Below are 19,630 nucleotides of genomic sequence, written 5' to 3' on the forward strand. Positions count from 1 at the left end.
ATAGTATCGAACATTTTAACTTAGCAACCATGTCTCTGGAACCGCCCCTGGTACCTACTAGACACGTCATGATCATGAAGAAGACATGTTATATTAAATGCGCGTATTGAACAGCAGCATACTGGAACTAATTATTACTCTACCGGAAAAAATAATGATATCCACATACATTTGTGGTAGAAACTATAAATTCAATGTTCCAAAACCGGTGTAAAATTATACCGGGGTAATGAATATTGTTGCAAACCCCCAGGTGAATTTTTTTTTCACACCGGTTGGGGCGAACGAATTTCTTTATAATTGGATCCCACTTGGTCATGAGTAATCCCTTAGGTATGTATTTTGTTAATTAGGGGTCTTATTTTTGTAGCTGCAGTTTTCTTTCACAACTCATAAAAAATTAGCCACTCTTAATTATCTCGAGTTAAACAAGTTAAGGAGACTTTGTTACATTTAAGCCTTGACGATTGACTAAATCTAAATACTAAATTAAACTCGAGAAGACGGATAAGCAACCTATAAATAACCAGCAATTTTTATTTATAGAACAGCAATACAATTCATTACCGTCGCCAGGATATTTATCGGCTGGGGGTGGGGAGGGAGTTCAATATTTTATGGCTAGGACAAGGGTACTATACCCGGTATAGTAGGTCTGATATTTGGGGGGGTTTAAGCTATGAAGTCCTCCTACTTCTAGCCACGGCACTGATTGAATTGCAATAGTCAACTAACAAAAGTATGATATCTAATTTCATATAGAATTTATATTTTAATATTTTATACTTTAATAGAACTCGATCTACAACAATGCACATTTTATTAAAGTAAAAATTCATCACCTGTGTAACGTCCTCTTATGGGGCAACAACGTATGGCCCATACGGCCATACCTATAGGGTACTTTTTTTCTATATCTAAAATTTAGACTCTAAAATAATAGTGTTGCAATATTATGACAATTTTTAGATGCTGAGTGGAGCTATGATTTTACAACTATGGGTTTATTTCACCGGTATGTCATTATCAGTCATCACCTATTGGGGAAGTAAAAATAATACTTTCATTTTCAACTTTGACTCTTTGAAGGTAGTTTCTGATACCAAATTGGATCTAGTTTAGACAGTTTAGTAGATACTTATGGGAGGTCAAAACTAAAAAATTCCTTGTTCTTTTCAAAATAAAAAAGCGGGCAAGTGGATATCGATGTGCCGTCAATGATGCAAGATCATTGTATAAGTAAGAAAAACAGTTTGTCAGGTCAGAATTTTATTATTTATTACCTACTATGTATAATATTCTATGATATTATTGTTAACTTGTTTATTTTGCAAATAGACATTAATAATACAGTAGGTTTCATTAGTTGGTAATAACTGAAATTGTTATTCTTCTTTATAGTTCTAATTTTGTCTTAATTTGAAATTGAAAATAAACTATAAAAAAAAACTGTGGTTGTATACTTTTAGAATTTTGGGTTACAATATGAACTATTTATGATAGGTTGTATTAAATGTTCAAGCAAAGTTCAAATATTTTTTACAACATAGGTGTAGACGTGTAGTTATTATATTAATAAAATCAACCACTTCCAACAACTGACTACCAACACACTTGATTGGTTGGTATCAAATCTCACTGAGTAGGTACTTACTTCAACTTAGGTATTTAATTTCAAAAAGATACACAATATTTACATGTACCAATCAAAAATAAATTATTATATAGAAGAATGTGTGAGTTTGTTTGAAAAAATTAATTAATTATTGTAATACAAGCCATTTAATACCTACAATTTTATTTATGATTACAATAATTTAAACAACTACACAACAATGAAATAAGTAACTAAATTAATTTAGTTTATTGGAATGATTTTGACTATTTGTAATTTGTATGCTAATATTTAGTAATTATAGCTATTTAAAACAAAAGATGGCACGTAATTAATATCTATTACTTTGACAATCACATTTTGGAATTTAAGAACAATCTAAAGCTTACCAATCACTAATTAAGTACATAAAATAGCACTCAAAATAATGGAAATGTAAGAATATTATATTAATATAATATTAAAGGACCCATAAGATAATCACAGTACACATAGATAAATGCTACATTAAATTATTAACTATGTTAATTAATCACGTTTCTTGCTTTCTGGTTTAGGATATTTGAATATTAATCCTAATTGTATCAAGCACAATATAACAGCAACTATGTTTTGAACCTGAAAAAGAAAGAACTTAAGTATAAATGCATATTGAAAAAAGATTTTTTATTTACCTTAATAAAAATGTTGTCTATTAACAACCCGTAAATTAACCACAAGAATGCAACAAAAGCTCCAGAAGAAATCATTGGAAAAGGTAGCATTGATGCATCTTTATTTTTAATGATATCATTCTGTAAAATAAATGATCACATATAAGTAATAAATTAATAGCCTATATTCAATAGGTATTATTCTCCAGCCTACAAGAGAAGAAATGAAAATGGTTTTATGGATGAGGTACATTATTTTCCCCTTTCTAAGACACACTGGCCACATGTGCAAAAACAAACAATTACCGAGGCACAGGATGCTTATCATGTTGGCTAGAGTATGAAATTTGCTATAAATGCTTATGGTGTAGAATAAATATAAGTTCCAAAAACTATTTACATAATAAAACAATTAAAAATGTTCCTTGTTTAATTTAAATTAATAAATGTTATAATCTAGGGTGCAAAAAAGGTATATGGGAATAAACATGAAAAATGTTATTTAATGTAAATTCATAATAATAACACAATGCACCTGATTTTTAAAAGAAAATCATACTTGTTTTTTTTTTTTAAGAAAATATAAATAACTAATATTAATGTGGTTTTTAAATAAATTTACCAAAGAAAATAAAGGAGATCCAATAAGTGCCAACATTAATACAGTGAGAATAACTCCAAAACGGTATTCAATTAGTTTTTCATCTTCAATTGCTGAGTATCCCCATAACACACCAGTGAATAATGTAGCTTTAGTTAACATTGAAAGTAATGGTTTCTACAAATATAAAGATATTATAATATTTAGACAAACATTAGATATTAATAAATAAGAGTAATTTATTTACCGAATCAGCAGTAAAAAAATAAAAAACTAAAAAATAAATCAAGTTTAAAATAAATCCAAAAATGTTAACTGGTATAATATTAGGATCATTCATAAGTAATCCATTTTTGATCATAAGTATGGACCTAAACATATTAAATTATAGTGATTAGATGAACAAATAAATTAAAACAATTAATATAACACTTACATAGCCATACCTCCAATAAAAGGTGTAGGATCAACATTTTTGGTGCTTTTATTTTTTACTATATCTCGACATATAAGACTGAAACAGTGAAATATAAACTATTGAATGTTTAGAATTTGAACCTAATCACTAAATAATATATTTTTGAAAGTTTTTTTGTCTTGTTTTATTAAGGTTATAATAATATATAATAGGTTAGCTATTGAGAATAAGATAAGTTTAACATTAATAACTGGATAGTAAGGTTTAAGAGAGTATATATATATATTTTTTTTAATAAAATATAATATCAATAATTATGTAACACTATACATAATATATTGATATGCAAAATAAATTAGAAATGCATTCTTGTTTTTAGACTAATAAATTTACTATTAGATGTATCATTTAGCCTATTGATTGAGATTTCTAAATAAAACAATTGTATTGAAATAGAGTTACGGATAGTCAAATTCATCTGGCATAATATAATTATGTTAAGCTCAAGCATTTGTTAATAAGTTATACACATGGACGTGTCTCGGAATTAATTTTGTAAATTAGTTAATACCAAGACAATTACTAAGTACAACTTAATATTATTTAAATTTAATACAAATTCTAAATTAAACAATTGCTTCTTACATAAACTTTAAAAAATATAATTACCAGCATTTAAATCTGAACTAGTAAATCTATAAACTATTTTTTATTTTTACAGTGGATATTAATTAAATATTATTTTAATTTTTTGTTTATATTTAATTTATACGCTGCCACTGAGTAGAATATATTTATATTACTATTGGGCTATTAAATAAACAATATATTATAACTAGGGGATGGATTTACTAGTAATTTGTCATAAGACGCTTAAGCATCAACAGTATAATTTTTAATAGAAGAATTAATTTTTGTTTGCATAGGTATTTTGCTACATTTAAACTTTAGTGTGTATTTTTTAATTTTTTTGGGATGTTTTTACATTTCAACTTATTTTTTAATCAAAATCTGTTATATTTTATGATTAAACAGTTTTATAAGCTAATGAAAACGTTTGTCAATTACATAGAGTTCAAGTTATAATTTTTAATATTCTGCCATTATTATTATCATAGATCTATTAATATTATTAACTTCTAATATTACATATTAATAGGTCTATGATTGTTACATATATCACAATATTTAAGGGAATATTACAAGGCTGCATATTTAAACAATTTGAATGCTATAAAATATGATTCCTGATTATAACTTATACAATTATTATAAATAATAATACTCAACACATTCAACTCTCTGTTACTTCTTTTTAGTTAGCAATAATAAATAATCTTCAAGTACCTACACTTAATTAATTATGATGGACTATTAATAACAATGATGTTTGGTTCTTTCATTAATGTTATTTAATAAACCTATGATTAATAACCCTATTTTATGATGTCACAACATTATCTAAGTTGTAGCATTAAGTATTTTTTGGCACTTCAATTTTAATGCTTAAATTTTTGTTACAATACTTATTTAAAATACTTAGCTAATTGACTATTTAATTATCAACACAGTAAATGTACATCCCAGAAAATGTTAGTCTTACTAATTATTATTGATAAACAGGTTAATGAACTCAATACTTTAAATATCCCAATATTAGTTTTAAAAAAAAATAATCTATATAATAAATTATTATATTAAAGCTAATAACACAAAACTGATTCTGCTGAGTGTAAACTAATCATGTTCAACATTTGTAAACTGAGACAATAGTACAACACAAACTAGCGCAGTCATCTTAAAAAAGAACAAAAAACCTTTGAAACTAGGTATATAAAAATATTTTTAGGTATGTGTATTGATAGGTAGTTACTCAAAATTCTTATAATTTATTCAAGTACCTATGTATTACCAATGATTAAATATATTAAATAAAGCTGTGTTTAGACATCTTTTACTTTTTTCCATTACCATTATTAAAATAACGAATTTAAGTATTACTAACTTATATGTTTGTAGGCAATTAAGTATTTAAGTGTTACTGACTAAAAAAGAAAGCAATTCAAATCTTGCGATGAACAATCAGTGCTCATAACTTTATAAGCTAAAAAATTTATTGTTTTGAATAATTTTTTTGCAAAAAAACCCAGTGACTATAGTTATTTTAAATAAAAAATATAGGTAACTGGACTTTAAAATGAGTTTAGGTCAATTGTGCCAATTTTAGGTATTGCTGAATACTAAGTATTGCTTTGTATTAAATTATGTACTTACACAGGAGCAAAGAATGTTCCAATAGTTGCAATAGCAGCACACTTGCCGATGGTGTCTGTGAGACTCATGTTTTCAATACTAATTATAGGTAGATAGTCTATAAAATATTATGATTTTAGAAATAATTTTTAATAGAGTACCTGAACTAATATAAACAAATTAATAGTGAGCAAACGACCTAACTAATACACTTAATATACTTAAATAAACTCCATAATAGTAGTTTGTATACCTATTAATACAGGAACATCAATTATTGAAGTAGCAATAAGCCGGACCACTTGTGTGGCTGACCTTCGGATGTCGTAATGTTTTTTTTCATACTCTGACAAAAAATTGTTTTGATTGGTACGTGAGGAGGTATAACATGTTGGTTATTGATGGGAGGGATAATAGTGAATAATATTTAAATATAAATGGATAGTGTCATAGTGGGAATAAAAATTAGTGAATGGCGAACGCCAATAATTTTTATGTTACTGGCTACTGGTTCCTGGCAAGACACTAGCGTCTAGCACGGCTGTGGCTGTAGATAGTACTATCTACACTACAAGTAACAAGGTAACAAAACAAAACCACAGAATAATAAAAAAGTATTCTGAGATAAGACTACCTGTCGTTATAATACGTTCACAGATTTCCAATTTAGTAAATATAGTCTACTGAGTGTAACAGAAAGAATAATATGACAAATGAAATAACTTGTGCTCTCAATACGATTTAAGATATACCCTCAGAGTAATACAACTAGACATATCTTAAATCGTGACTCTAAACAATATTTTTTCATATCAATTTTAGAAGAAAAAAGTTTAAATTATACATTTATACGTGTTATACAAGAGACAGCGTCTTTTAATTTATGAAAAAAAAAATAAAAAAATATTGAGTAGAACGCAAGTTATTCCATTTGTTATATCTTTCTGTTACATTCTGTCTGTACTCTGTGTATGTATAATAAAGTTAGTATAGATATCTGTGAGTAGTGAGGACGTCACTACTAAACTATATTATCTATATTATCTGTGAGGTGACCTTAGATCATATACATGATAAGGAGCTGATTGTAGCACAGTTCTGTGATTGTAGTTGCAATAAATTGCGAATTTATTCGGTTTTTCTTCCAATCGAATTGATATCCCATGTTCCATATGACCTTATCGGTGACTACAACTACATAGTACTCACTAAAAATTATAAGACGGACAGTGACTATTAGAGTATTAGAGTAAATATTATTGTTGTTGTGTCGAACAAGAGTTGGGTATTATCGAACACTTTAAGAACAAAGGAAGCGATTGACGTAAGCTTCTTGTGGTTGTGATCGGCGGACAGTAGTCTCCAGACACGGTGGTTGACATCAGTAATTGTTAATAATATATTTTTTTCTAGGGATAAGGGATACAATTATCGCTTATAACTCAAACAACAGCCGTCGTCGAAGATGGGTGCTTTATTTTCATTGTGCACAGTTGGTCAAGTGAGTTTATTATTGAGCATTATTGTGCGCAGTACCTCATCTACCTTTTAATTATAATACATTATTTTTATTACAATTTTAAGCTGGCATGCTGTTGCGGTCAAGCAGCATGCTCTCTCTTTGCATGTTGCCCGTCGTGCGGAAATTCTACGTCGACAAAAGTGATGTATGGACTCATGTTACTCGTAGCTATCGTTATAAGTTGCATCACACTTGCTCCTGGACTGCAATCGTTTTTACAAAAGGTAATTAGATTATTCATATTGAATACTAATACATATACATAGTACATTTTATCACCATTTTATGTTTAGGTACCATTTTGTGAAGGTGATCACAACTCTGGTATAACTAGTAATATTGTCAATAACATATCTGGTGTTTCTATTGATTGTAAAAATGCTGTTGGCTACATGGCGGTTTATAGAATTTGTTTTGCCATGTTCATATTCTTTGCACTCATGTCGTTTATTATGATGGGTGTGAAGAATTCTAGAGATGGACGAGCCCCCATACAAAATGGGTATTATTTTATGAAATTTATTTTCTTTTTCATTTGTAGTCCATGTATAGAAAAATAACATTTTTTTTCGTTTAATTAGATTCTGGGGATTGAAATATCTCATTGTGTTTGCTGGTATTGTTGGTTCATTTTTCATTGCGCCAGGAAGCTTTAGTCACATATGGATGATTTGTGGTATGATTGGAGGTTTTATTTATCTCATTCTCCAGTTTGTACAAGTCTTAGATTCTGCTCATTCATTGGCTGAATCATGGCTGGACAAATGGGAACAAACTGAAGATAAAAGATGGTGAGTTCTACGTCAATATCAAATAATAACTTCTTAAAGCAAATTTTGAATTGGTAATTTTTAGGTATTTTGCATTACTATTTACTACAGTAGTATCATATGGACTAGCAATTACTGGAGTCATTATTATGTATCACAGTTTTACCCAGGTAAAAATAAATAATATTAAAATATCATATCAGTTTGACAGTTTTCAAACTTTTATAGTTAATTACTAATTAGTAGTAGTGACACTAGTTAGTCTACGTTTATAATACAACTAATAATCAAATGTCCATGATAAATATTTGAAAAACGTTTACTTATGAGTCATTTATTTATTTATGTTGTATATCAACGGGTATATACCCTTTTACAAATTATATAAAGGAAACATATCAGATAAAAACTAAAAACTTAATAAGTGTAGTGAAACCTAACAAAAACAGATAAAATAATATAAAATTAACTCTGAATTAAAAGTAATAAAAATATAAAATTATAGTTACATTATAAACATTTTTTTTTCCATATTAATCAATCAATATTTTTTAATAATAACATAGATTTAGATTTAAAACAACTGCGTGAGAGAAAAAAAATATCTAAATGTATACAAATTTTATTAGCTAAAATTAAAGCTCGAGGGAAAAAGAATTGGTACCACTATTCGTTTTATAATGAGGGACTAAAAATAAATCTGAATTACGTGTAATTAGATATGGAATTTGTAAGCTGATTTCAGACAACAATTCGGGACACACAATATTGTAATTAATAAGATCATAGACAAACATAATATCAGTTAATTTCCGTCTAAGTGAAAGAGAAACAAGGCCTATATAATCTTGAGTTAGAGGGAGAGAGTCCCTAGATAATGGAATATTTGACAAGTATGAAATCCTTTTTAAAAATTTATATTGTACATTGTCCAAATCATTTATATATGTCAATTATTTGCATGACCAGATTACGGGGCCAAAATCAAGATTAAATCTAACTAAAGATGTATACAAGGTTTTTAAGCATAACGGATTTTTAAAATCTTTAGTATTTCTATTAATAAAGCCTAACATCTTAAACGATTTATTAATTATCATATTATGGTTAGTTTTAAAAGAAAGATCACTTTCAAAATAAATACAAAGATCTTTGATTACATTTACTCTAATGAGAGAACACATTTCAATATTATAGTTAAAAAAGATAGGATTTTTTTTACGTGTAAATGTTATCGTATGACATTTATCAATATTTAACAGTAATAAATCGGTAGTTATGATTCAGTGTTTTTTTTAAAAAGAATAAGCATGTATTCTAAACTTTTGCTTAGTTGTTTAAAATTATTCAGTTGTATAAGCTATCAAAAAATCAAAAATATTTATAAAAATCAGGTTACCTTTTATTCATAGTTACAATTTGGTTGTTTTATTACACATATAAATATTTATGAATAGCATTTGCAACAGTTTTTAGATATAGTCTTGTATTATTATAATTATTTTGTTGATTTGCCATTAACACGAATGTCAATAATTTCAAATTAGGTTTATAAATTGAAAATACATTGGTATTCCATGAATAACAATTATGATTATGAGGTCCCAAAAAGCAAGCTTGTGATAGGGAATTATGCAATTATTAATAAACTCAACAAACAATATGTCAACTAACATTGTGAAAACTTATAAATGTATTCAAAAATATTTTAATCTGTGTATTTTCATTTCCTGTAATTTATGATATCAAATATTCTTAATATGGTATTACAATTTTTTTTAGGAGAATGGATGTGCTTTGAATAAATTTTTTATCATATTAACAATTGTAATATGCTTAATTATTAGTTCAATTTCAATTACTTCATGTGTACAACGTGTTCATGAAAAATCAGGTTTATTGCAATCGTCTATTGTTAGCTTGTATGTGGTTTATCTTACTTGGTCAGCACTCAATAGTGGTCCAGGTATATCATATATTTAGTTAAAAAAAATCTGAATGTACAATTTTTATTAATTACAATTTTTTTAATTAGAAACTCAATGTAATAAGAGCTTGTCAGAAGTCTTGAGTCTGTCTAGTTCAGACGGTTCTAAAGTTCATTTGGGTTCAGAAAATATAGTCAGCATAGGCATTTTTGTTTTATTTGTACTATACTCTGCTATAAAAACGGGATCTTCCTCAAAGTTCTCCATGAGTAATTCTACGGAAAGAAGTGAGTATTAGTTAGTTTTTAATACTTAAATAAACCGTATATTTTTATTTTAACTATTGTAGTAGGCAATGATAGTGACCTTGAAGGAGGACCCGTGTCGGACAATGATAATAACTCTGGTAAACTGTTTGATGATGAAAAAGAAGGAGTCGCTTACTCATGGTCATTTTATCACTTCACATTTGCTATGGCTACTTTATTCTTGATGATGACCCTTACAAATTGGTATTCGTAAGTATAAACAAAATATTTTTATAGTTGATTTTATAAATGTATCATGTTATTCATGCATTAATATTACCTATTTTTTTTTCAATTAGACCTAACTCCAGCTTAGACAACCTTCATCCAGACTATGCTTCTACATGGATTAAGATATTATCCTGTTGGGTTTGTGCTGGTCTTTATGTTTGGACATTAGTGGCACCAATTTTATTACCAGAACGTGAATTTTAAACTTCATCATTATTAAAAGTATTAAATAAGTTATATTAAGCTCATCTATTAATATTTTTAGTTTTAATTTTATATCTAAATAATATCAAACTATTATTATTTAATTTTTACAATATAATAGCTGAGGAATATGTTAAAACCATGGAAATTTATTCCCAACTACTCTACTGTGATTAAATCAATTACAACTTACAAGTATTCATGATCAACATAAATTATTAAAACCAATTTGGTTATGTAAACATAATTTGTATTTAGTCGCTTATAGTTTGATTATGTGATTGATACAATGAACAGCATTTTATGACCTTAGATTTTAAATATAGTTTATATTTTACAATTTTTTATAGATGACACTTGAACACTTGAACAATTAACAATACATTTAAATTGTTTTACATATTTTATTCCAATTTTTATTTAAAAATATTGAAGTTAATAATATAAAATAAATTAAATTATGTATTTTATGCAATTGCTGACATAAATGTGTGATTTTTATTAATTTGTATTGATTATGTTGTGATATTACTAAAGTTAAATATATGTATACATACTTAATTATCTTATTTCATAGTTATGTAGTCTATTATTGTATTATGATTTGATGCATGGTACTTAAAATTATATAAATTTTAGATCATATTGAGTATGATGTATGCAATATGCTATTAATGTTTATTTAAGATCCATTCTCAATTCCTAGTTGGTGACAATCTACAAAATTCATTGCAATTTATATATCTATTTAATTGTTTAATTTAGAATTATACCTTTATGCAACTAGGTAAATTTAATATAATGCCCAAATTGAGTTTACTAAATTTCAAAAAATAATAAATATAAAACAAAATATATATTATTGAGTTATGGACATATATTTATGAGTACATAAATAATAATAAGTATGTTTTAATATTTTTAGTATTTCAGAATATAATATCCTCTTGTCTCCCACCCCCTCATAGTTTTTGTATGCTTTATGTTATTTTAGATTTTCAGTATAAAATGATAATTAATAAATATTGTAGTATCTGCAGAGTACAACGTATTGTCTTTTATCATCTTGTTTTTTGAAAAAGTTTTCAATAGAATGAGAGTTTTATGTACTCAGCACCTTTATTTTCATAACACATCATATACATTATTTGTTGATTAATTCAGTAATTTCTCAAATCTCAAAACGAAAATTACCAAAAAAACATTTTTGATGATACTTAGGGAGAGGAACTCTTCCCACTTCCTTATATTGTTTTTTTCAAATTCCACAGTCGATCAATTATTTATTTTTTATTTCAAATTTAATGTTCTAAATACGATGTATACAACATCACTAACTATCAAACTTGGAGGTGAATGAAGCAAATCAATTAATACAATGGTATTCATCAAAGCACTGAAGCACCTATTTGGATAATTATTTTATTAACAATTTAATGTTGGAATAACATATTTTATTACTATATTAATAATAATTAACCTCGGCTCTTCTACACACTCAGGGCCCAGCCACCAAGACCAGTTCCACTATGGTGGGGAAGTGCTGAATCGGTGTGTTCTCTAGCTGGACAGGAGAGACCCTGAAGTCAAATACAAATTGGTACCCTACTATTGGCATCTAAAAATTTAAATATTTATAAACTACTCAAAGCCCACTTCCTCCCCTTCCACCAGTCAACCAAAAGTTTGTATGACATATTAGACTGATCATAATATTATAGGTAGGTAGTTACTCACCTAATTTAACTGTAGTTATTCTAGCTGTCTCTTGAGGAGAGACCATGTATGTGTAATGTGTGTCGTGTGCGACTATATTATTATTTGCATACCAAACGATGGTGGCGTTGCAGAAGTACCTAATATAAAAGCTGTTCCCTCGGCATAGTCGGTTCCAAAAAATAAATAAAGTAATACCTACTTAGTACTTGATTGAAAAAAATATCAATCGATACTTTGGCCATTCTATTGTCATTGAATTCAATTATTTTCTAAAATCAATAATAAGTTAATATAAAAAAAATTATTATGAAATTTGAAAGAACATATTACATAGGTATAATAAAATTAAAACGCCTTTTTATTGCTTGTCCATTCGAGAGGTCACTTGCCTTTTTGGCTCCCCAAGTTTCACTTTTGTCAATTTGACTTCAAAATATTACCCGAATAGCGTGTCTGTCGCATAGAAAAGTAAATAAAAAGTTTTTCGTTTGATGTCTGTTTGGATTAGACGACAAATCGTCGAGTCAACAATGTATAAAATACAAATACAGCTGCCCATAAGGGAACTAGGCGGGGCTTTCGGCGCATAGTTGTAAATTATTCAGCCGATTTAGTTCTTATAAATCTAAATACATAAATGAAAACATGGTCTAAGTGTAACCGTGTATGCAGTGGCGGATCTAGGACTTCTTCGTGGTGGATGCAATGTCGATAATAAAGCTCCCTGTGGTTTAATATATATTTTGGTAGTACTTAGTCTGCAGTTTATACGTTTAGTTCTACGTGATTCCTGATACGTGAGTAATTTATATTTTTTTATAAAAAAAAAAGTTCAATATGTACTGCGTGTAAGTACAAAATGTACTTAGAAATTTCAATATTCATATTATGAACAAATAGGTACCCATATTATTAAAGAAAACATGGAGGTGTGTATGCTTGGTTGCTATATTTGAATTATACTGGATATTATATTATGTATAAATATTGATGTAAATTTATATTTATTAAATGCCATTTGCAAATTGCAAATATATAGGTACTAAGTTTGAGGGGATTAGGGGAAATGTTCAAACAGACCGCCACGGGGTTTTTTCAAATTTAATTAAAATCCGTTTTGAGCCTCTATTTGGGGTCTCTAGCTCAACTATATTAGTATATTACTGACAATAGTTATTAAGACTTATTGTGATCCCACAATTCCCACTGAAAAGTGAAAACAATTTCCAACGACATGACAGTCATGTTCTCGTTCTGGGTCTCAATAATCAGTATTTACTATTTACTATTTTCTCGTCGGATTTCAAATGTACAGTGTTGCCACTTTTAGTGGGTGTTACAAGCTTGTAAATATTATTATTAGTTTTTTTCCACAGACCTTATAATGGTGGTTTATGGTCTTTTGTTTTAAACATTTTGTTAAAATTTACCAAACAGTTAACTTTGTAAAAACACCACTAGCAAATATGTCAAATATATAGTTATAGTTGTGACTATGAACTTTATGCAGCTGCCATAATGCCAAAGTAAGTATATTATAATTTATAATATTTATGCTAAGTAAGTATACCTACCTACCTGTACAGTATATATGTTAAAAGTGTAATTTTTGGCTTTGAACAATATCTTAACTGTAAGTAGATACTTACCTAATTTAAAAACTAAATAATGATTATAATATTTATAAAATTAAGTAGTTGAAACTTACAAGTTTAGAACATTAAGTACCTACCATATCAATGGCACATCTAGGAATTTGTTAAGGTACCTATACGTCTTGTTTAGGCACATTACTCCCACAATACTCAATAGGTACCTAATTATTATTTTTCATTTGGTTTCTGCATACAAATCACCATAGTTTATTTCATAAAATCATAACTTTAAGATTAGGTAGGTATACATACTTTTAAAAACATATTTTGTATTGGAAAAATGCAAGCATACCTATGAACTTTTTTTTAGAAATTTACAAAAAATGTACAATTTTAAAATACCCATAACTTGGTTCAAAATGAATGTATCATAACAACTTATGCGAAGCCCTGGATTATATTATTTCCTTTAAATTTAATTTTTGGTCAATTCACTTCTGAACTTAAAATTGTCTATGTAGAAGTATGTAAAGCGGAGACAATACATGCGGGTATAAGTTGGTATAACGTCCTCTGCTCAACTTCCTGGCTATTTGAAATATTTTGAATGCTTAATGGAAGTATGTAATTACATTTTTATATCAACATAAATTATGTCTATGTCTATTGTCTATACACGTTGACCGCCTGGGGTTTTTAAGAAACTACTGCAAAAACAAAAATAAAATAAATTTTTATTTTAAGTCTGGATGAACTAACATAATAATGTTATACTTACACAGTATGAATATTTAATTACAAAACCGAGGCTTCTAAATCATATTAATTTGTAATAAAGTTACGAGCAGGACAAACGATTTAAGATACCCTGTAAAGTGAATACATTATATATTTATATCAATTGCATAATATATTTATACATAGAAATGAAACGTATATACCTACTACAGGATATCGTCCATCTCGCATATTAGAGCACAACATTAAATAGAGAGGAGGAAGGGAAACAAAATGTCGGTGAGCGTGTATATAGCGGGCGAACTACGCGGGCGCTACACGCGGGAAACCCCGTCACCACCGGATACAAAAGTTGTTACCCCTTCGTGTCCCGTTTTTTCCAGCACGTCTTCCCCTCCTGAAGGGGGCAGCCGCAGTTTCCATCCGGACACCGAATCGTGAACGTCACACCGACCCGCCGTACAGCAGCACGACGGGACATGATTCGTAAGACTATAATATCAGGTACTATAGTACTTTGATGTGAGAAGTCATTTTTAAAAAAAAATTTTCTTTCAAATGTTTTGGATTTATCAGTAGGAAATTAGAACTTTTAGAATAGATTTGATTTAACTATTGATGTTTAATTTTTATGCATCAATGACATTTGACTATTTGAATGTTCTAGACTATCTGTATCCGCGGCTTTTGGTACATAAATATATAATATATTATAATATTAAATCTTGTACCTAAATAATAATATTAAATTTAGAACACGGGAAATTAAGGTTAGCGGTTTTTTCTTTTAGAAAAGGTTTTCTTCAGTTTTATAAAATTCAGGATTATTCTTATGATCTAGAGCTTAGAGATGTCATATTTTATTTTATTATTACTTATGTACCTTAATTGCCAAAAATAAAGTATATATTAAAAATATTATTCAACGAGATTCAGAAATTTCTTAACAAATTAAAAAAAAAATACTCAATGCTGTTGCTGCTCTCGTAAACGTTATTGTGGAATTTTATTTAATTAATACGTAATTTAGATAGCTAACAATGTTATTAAGTACTTAATATAAGTAAAGCAGTATAGGTGCCTACTTATTTTAGAGAGTAATAGTGCATTTTTTTTTTTTATTTAGTTAAATGAATATTTTAATGTACAAATGTATGATATTTAAGGAATGTTAGGTATTCATTTTTTTTCTCTTGAACAGAATAGTGAATAACAAACAACAATATTTATTATTTTATAATATATATATTTAGTTTAAACTGTTGTTTTAATATTAAATAACTTATTTTTCCCATTTTCAAATCAAAACATTATGAATATACTATTATATTTAGTACAAATACTAATATTCAAAGTATGTTTCATAACTTGTATAAATTTTAATTTTACTATACTTGAAAAGTCAAAACTGTGTTTTATGATAATTTCATATTATGTTTTCACTCTGTGTTGAAATTAATCGATGTACATAACTTAGAATATTTAATATTTAAATTTAATTTAAAATACGAAAGAGTTTTTAAATATGCCATACATTCTTTAGACTTTAGAGATACTATAATATAGTATAGTACATTATGTATTATACTATAATATAGTATAGTACATTATGTATTGTGTTTCATACAAATTAAAAAACTTATTTAATTTTGTATGAATTAGGTTTAGATAATATTTTTTTTAGTAACTAAATGTTTCATTTTATAATTATTATGAACGATAGTAAATTACATTTATTTTTAAACTATTAAGTATTATATTTAATAATTCCCAAAGCGTTTTCGTTATTTTTCATACTCAAATCTGTTAGTATAATAAGTACTTAAAATATGTTAATTTTTAAATTTATTTCTAAGACGTAGACGTCGAAAATATTTTAAATATTTTTCTACAAAGTGTGTACAGTGAAATAGATCAAATTCCTGAATGTTTATACATTTTGTATTTAAATAAAAATGAATAAAATTTATGAAAAAACTTTTTTTTTTCTAGATATTCATTGATCATTATTTCTTTTGCTTTTAATTTTGATGACATCTTTTTAATATAATGTCTAATTTTGATAGTATGTCATATATTTCCTAATAAGGTATTTTATAATTGTTTTTAATTTATAGATAATATCGTTAATTAGAATATTGATCACATACCAAAATAGAATATCGCCAATTTGATCTAATTGCATTATATATATGAATGTATTAGGAGCTACCTATTTAAATTTAGTTACATAAGAAAAAATGACCAATAACATAATTAATATAAACTCAGGGAAACCAACCAAAAACCAACTGAAGTTTAATTTAGATGTACTATTCAGGACTGAGAAAATAAAAATTGTTCAATAAATGATAACTTAACTATTAAAATTTGTACTGACAAAGACAAACTCATCACGTTTTGGAAGAAGTTGTAATTGAAAATAATTTTTTAGAATTGGAGGAAACTATTTAGTGTTTTTCATATTTTACGAAACACAATCTTTCCAGGGATATTTTAAAAAGATTAGGATAACTATTACCTTGATAGTATCAACATGTATAATATTATACCATAAAATATCAATATAAAATAGTTAAATATATATAAATATATCACCCACGACCCTGTCACCTATAAGGCCATAACTATATAGGTACTATACTAGTTGTTAATATTTAAATCACAGGAACTCGCTTTGCTATGCACTGTATAGTGGGCTTCGAGTTGGTCTCGTCATTAAGTATAGGTAGTTTACCGTAATAGATTTGTTAAATTTGAATTCGACATTTTTTTATTCATTAAGTTGAACTAATTTTTCAGAAATTTACCATATTATATAAGTGCGTCACTAAATATAATGTCAAAATCGACGTAAGTACCTTATAGAATGGTGTGAACAGAACTATGGTTTAATGATTGTAAATTATAGCTTAAAAATTAACTAAACGTTTTGAACTTAAATAATTTTCATAATAATAAAAAGTGTCAAGTCCCTACAGTTATTTTAACAATGGCTTAAATTAATCTAAATATTTTGAACATTTCATTGAGATTAAAAAATTATAATGTAAGGAGGATAAGGGGAATGTTTCAAGTTTCTATGATTAATATTTTTTAAAAACAATAAGATATTAAAAATTGTTTGTGGAGAAAAAGTGTTGAAATGGTTAATAACTAATGAGGTAACAATTGTATTAAGTATAATTATTTTAGAAATGTCATGTTATTTAAATGTAAAAACTTTAATATTTACAAATGTTAAGTCTCTTAAAATCTTGCCTGATACTGAGATTATTGACTTTACGATTACTGTCTGCTACAATAGACTATTAAACAGAAAACGTTCAACCCGAACAGGCTCATTTAAATATTAATTAAAAAAGCAGAAACGACTTGCCAAAAAGTTTTTTGTACTAGAAGATAATTAACCAACAAAAACGAGCCCGGTAGGTATTGTAGGTATTAGTAGTGGTGATGGTGTCAGGCGTTTTATCTGTTTCCGTCCATACCTCTAGACTAAAGAATATCCTTCCCTGTTTACATTGCACACGTTGAAAACTAAGAATATTTTTCATTAAATTAAATTAAAAATAAATTATAATTATTTATTTATTTAAATTAAAACTTTTAATCTTGATACTAATTTTTAATTAAAATCATTTTCATAAAGAACAATGCAAATCTGTTCTTCTTATTATAGTTAATAATATATATATACATATATTTATGAATGTAATAATTAAACAATTGGGTGTACCCAGTTTTAAAATAGGTATAATACTGCACAGTTTATCCATTTAATATTAACTAGTAACAATTTCTGAAATTATTGTAAACATATAATGTTTTAAAACTATAGAGCACCTAATAGTACACCAATAAACACTATATTATTAACTAGGTTAAACAAATATTTTTAATAACTTCTCTAATAAATTCAAATAATATTTACTTTTGATTTTTAAATGACTTTATAAATAATAATGATACTAACGTGCAGATGTTCTGGTTAGGGTTAGGTTTGGGTGGTTTGGAGTAATAGGAATATAATCCTATTAGATATCTATTATATCTATGCTCATTGCAGTTCACGTAAGGAAGAGTCTTTTTAAAGTGTTTACGTGAGATTATTAGAAGAAAAACGTGTTTATGTATGCCAAATGTGTGTGATAGTTCATAATTTTAAATCATCTGCTAACTAAAATACATCATTGTTTAAAAAAAACATCGTTTTCGTCACTGCCAGTAGGTGCTCTATATTAGTAGTATTTTAGTGGGTATGTTTGGAAGAATTTTCCTGTAGAATAGTAATTTAGAGGATTTTATTCTGCTGTTTCCTCCGGCACACCACGTAGAGCCGTGGAGATTTCTTCCATTGACCCGAAATTCAGTAAATTTTCAATCGCCTGCAATGACAAGGACCTCACAGAAGCAAACTAATTATAGCAACCTAGCGTGTAGGGCCGCTATAATTATGGCCCAGTAGGTACTCGTCAAACGACTTATGACAATTTGGATAACAATTAACAAAGATTGAAACTACCAAATCAATGAAGAGTAACCAATTTATATTTAATTTGCAGTTAATTTAATTTAATTTTTATCTATATTTTAAGTTATTCAAATTTGGCTTTAATTTTAATGTTATTCTATTTTAATTAATATTATGCGAACCTTATTGTACTCATATGTATATTATAGTAATTGTGCTATTACCTAACACGAAATAATAATAATAATGAAAAAATGGGGGCTAGCATGTTTAGCGAATCACATTGTATATAGTAAATACTTTTAATGAAACAAGCTTAAGGCTATTCATAATGCATTGATTTGTATATTTTATTTTATTAAACGGTTTGTTTTGATTTCTATCGAGAACTGCTTTCACGAATGCAGTATAACTTTTCAAAGTCCAATGGCAACCTCTTACAGATTATTTTTTTCATAAATTGTGATTTCCAATATTTTTTGAGTTATTTTCTGATCGAGTTAAGCCATAAAATGATCTAAATTTACAAAAAAACACTAAAAATAAGTATATACCTAGTAACATATAGATTCTTAAAACCTTCCTGTACCGATATAATTAT

The 19,630-nt window shown here is 27.2% G+C and overlaps 3 protein-coding genes across 6 annotated transcripts in view; 2 read left to right on the plus strand and 1 right to left on the minus strand.

Annotated features, from left to right (window-relative positions):
• Window positions 1–1,781: 1,781 nt before the first annotated feature.
• Window positions 1,782–6,081, minus strand: LOC111026253 (sugar transporter SWEET1-like). Of its 2 annotated transcripts, XM_022304312.1 has the most exons (7): window positions 5,794–6,081; window positions 5,562–5,658; window positions 3,306–3,383; window positions 3,117–3,240; window positions 2,891–3,046; window positions 2,290–2,409; window positions 1,782–2,233 (listed from the first exon to the last, which is right to left on the minus strand). In XM_022304312.1, exons 2-7 carry the CDS (start codon window positions 5,627–5,629, stop codon window positions 2,144–2,146), a joined length of 636 nt encoding a protein of 211 aa, XP_022160004.1. In that variant the 5' UTR covers window positions 5,630–5,658; window positions 5,794–6,081; the 3' UTR covers window positions 1,782–2,143. The 2 variants fall into 2 exon arrangements, with proteins under 2 accessions (XP_022160004.1, XP_022159995.1); XM_022304303.1 differs by having other exon boundaries at window positions 5,562–5,809.
• Window positions 6,082–6,655: 574 nt separating this feature from the next.
• LOC111026225 (probable serine incorporator) lies at window positions 6,656–11,167 on the plus strand. Of its 3 annotated transcripts, XM_022304269.1 has the most exons (11): window positions 6,666–6,864; window positions 6,954–7,041; window positions 7,125–7,286; window positions 7,356–7,564; window positions 7,644–7,853; window positions 7,918–8,002; window positions 9,615–9,798; window positions 9,868–10,047; window positions 10,110–10,278; window positions 10,368–10,521; window positions 10,625–10,844. In XM_022304269.1, the coding sequence occupies exons 2-10, from the start codon at window positions 7,006–7,008 to the stop codon at window positions 10,501–10,503; spliced, it is 1,371 nt and encodes a 456-aa protein (XP_022159961.1). In that variant the 5' UTR covers window positions 6,666–6,864; window positions 6,954–7,005; the 3' UTR covers window positions 10,504–10,521; window positions 10,625–10,844. The 3 variants fall into 3 exon arrangements, with proteins under 3 accessions (XP_022159970.1, XP_022159961.1, XP_022159953.1); XM_022304278.1 differs by having other exon boundaries at window positions 6,656–6,864; window positions 10,113–10,278; window positions 10,368–11,167; XM_022304261.1 differs by having other exon boundaries at window positions 6,667–6,864; window positions 10,368–11,167.
• A 3,783-nt stretch (window positions 11,168–14,950) lies between these two features.
• LOC111043130 (oxidation resistance protein 1) overlaps window positions 14,951–19,630 on the plus strand; it is a 171,229-nt gene continuing 166,549 nt past the window's right edge. Inside the window, exon 1 of the mRNA XM_022328036.1 lies at window positions 14,951–15,059. The gene's annotated coding sequence lies outside the window, so the exon portion shown is untranslated. The remainder of the gene's footprint in view (window positions 15,060–19,630) is intronic.

The sequence above is a fragment of the Myzus persicae genome, unplaced genomic scaffold, assembly GCF_001856785.1.
Source record: "Myzus persicae strain clone G006 unplaced genomic scaffold, MPER_G0061.0, whole genome shotgun sequence".
Lineage (NCBI taxonomy): Eukaryota > Metazoa > Arthropoda > Insecta > Hemiptera > Aphididae > Myzus > Myzus persicae.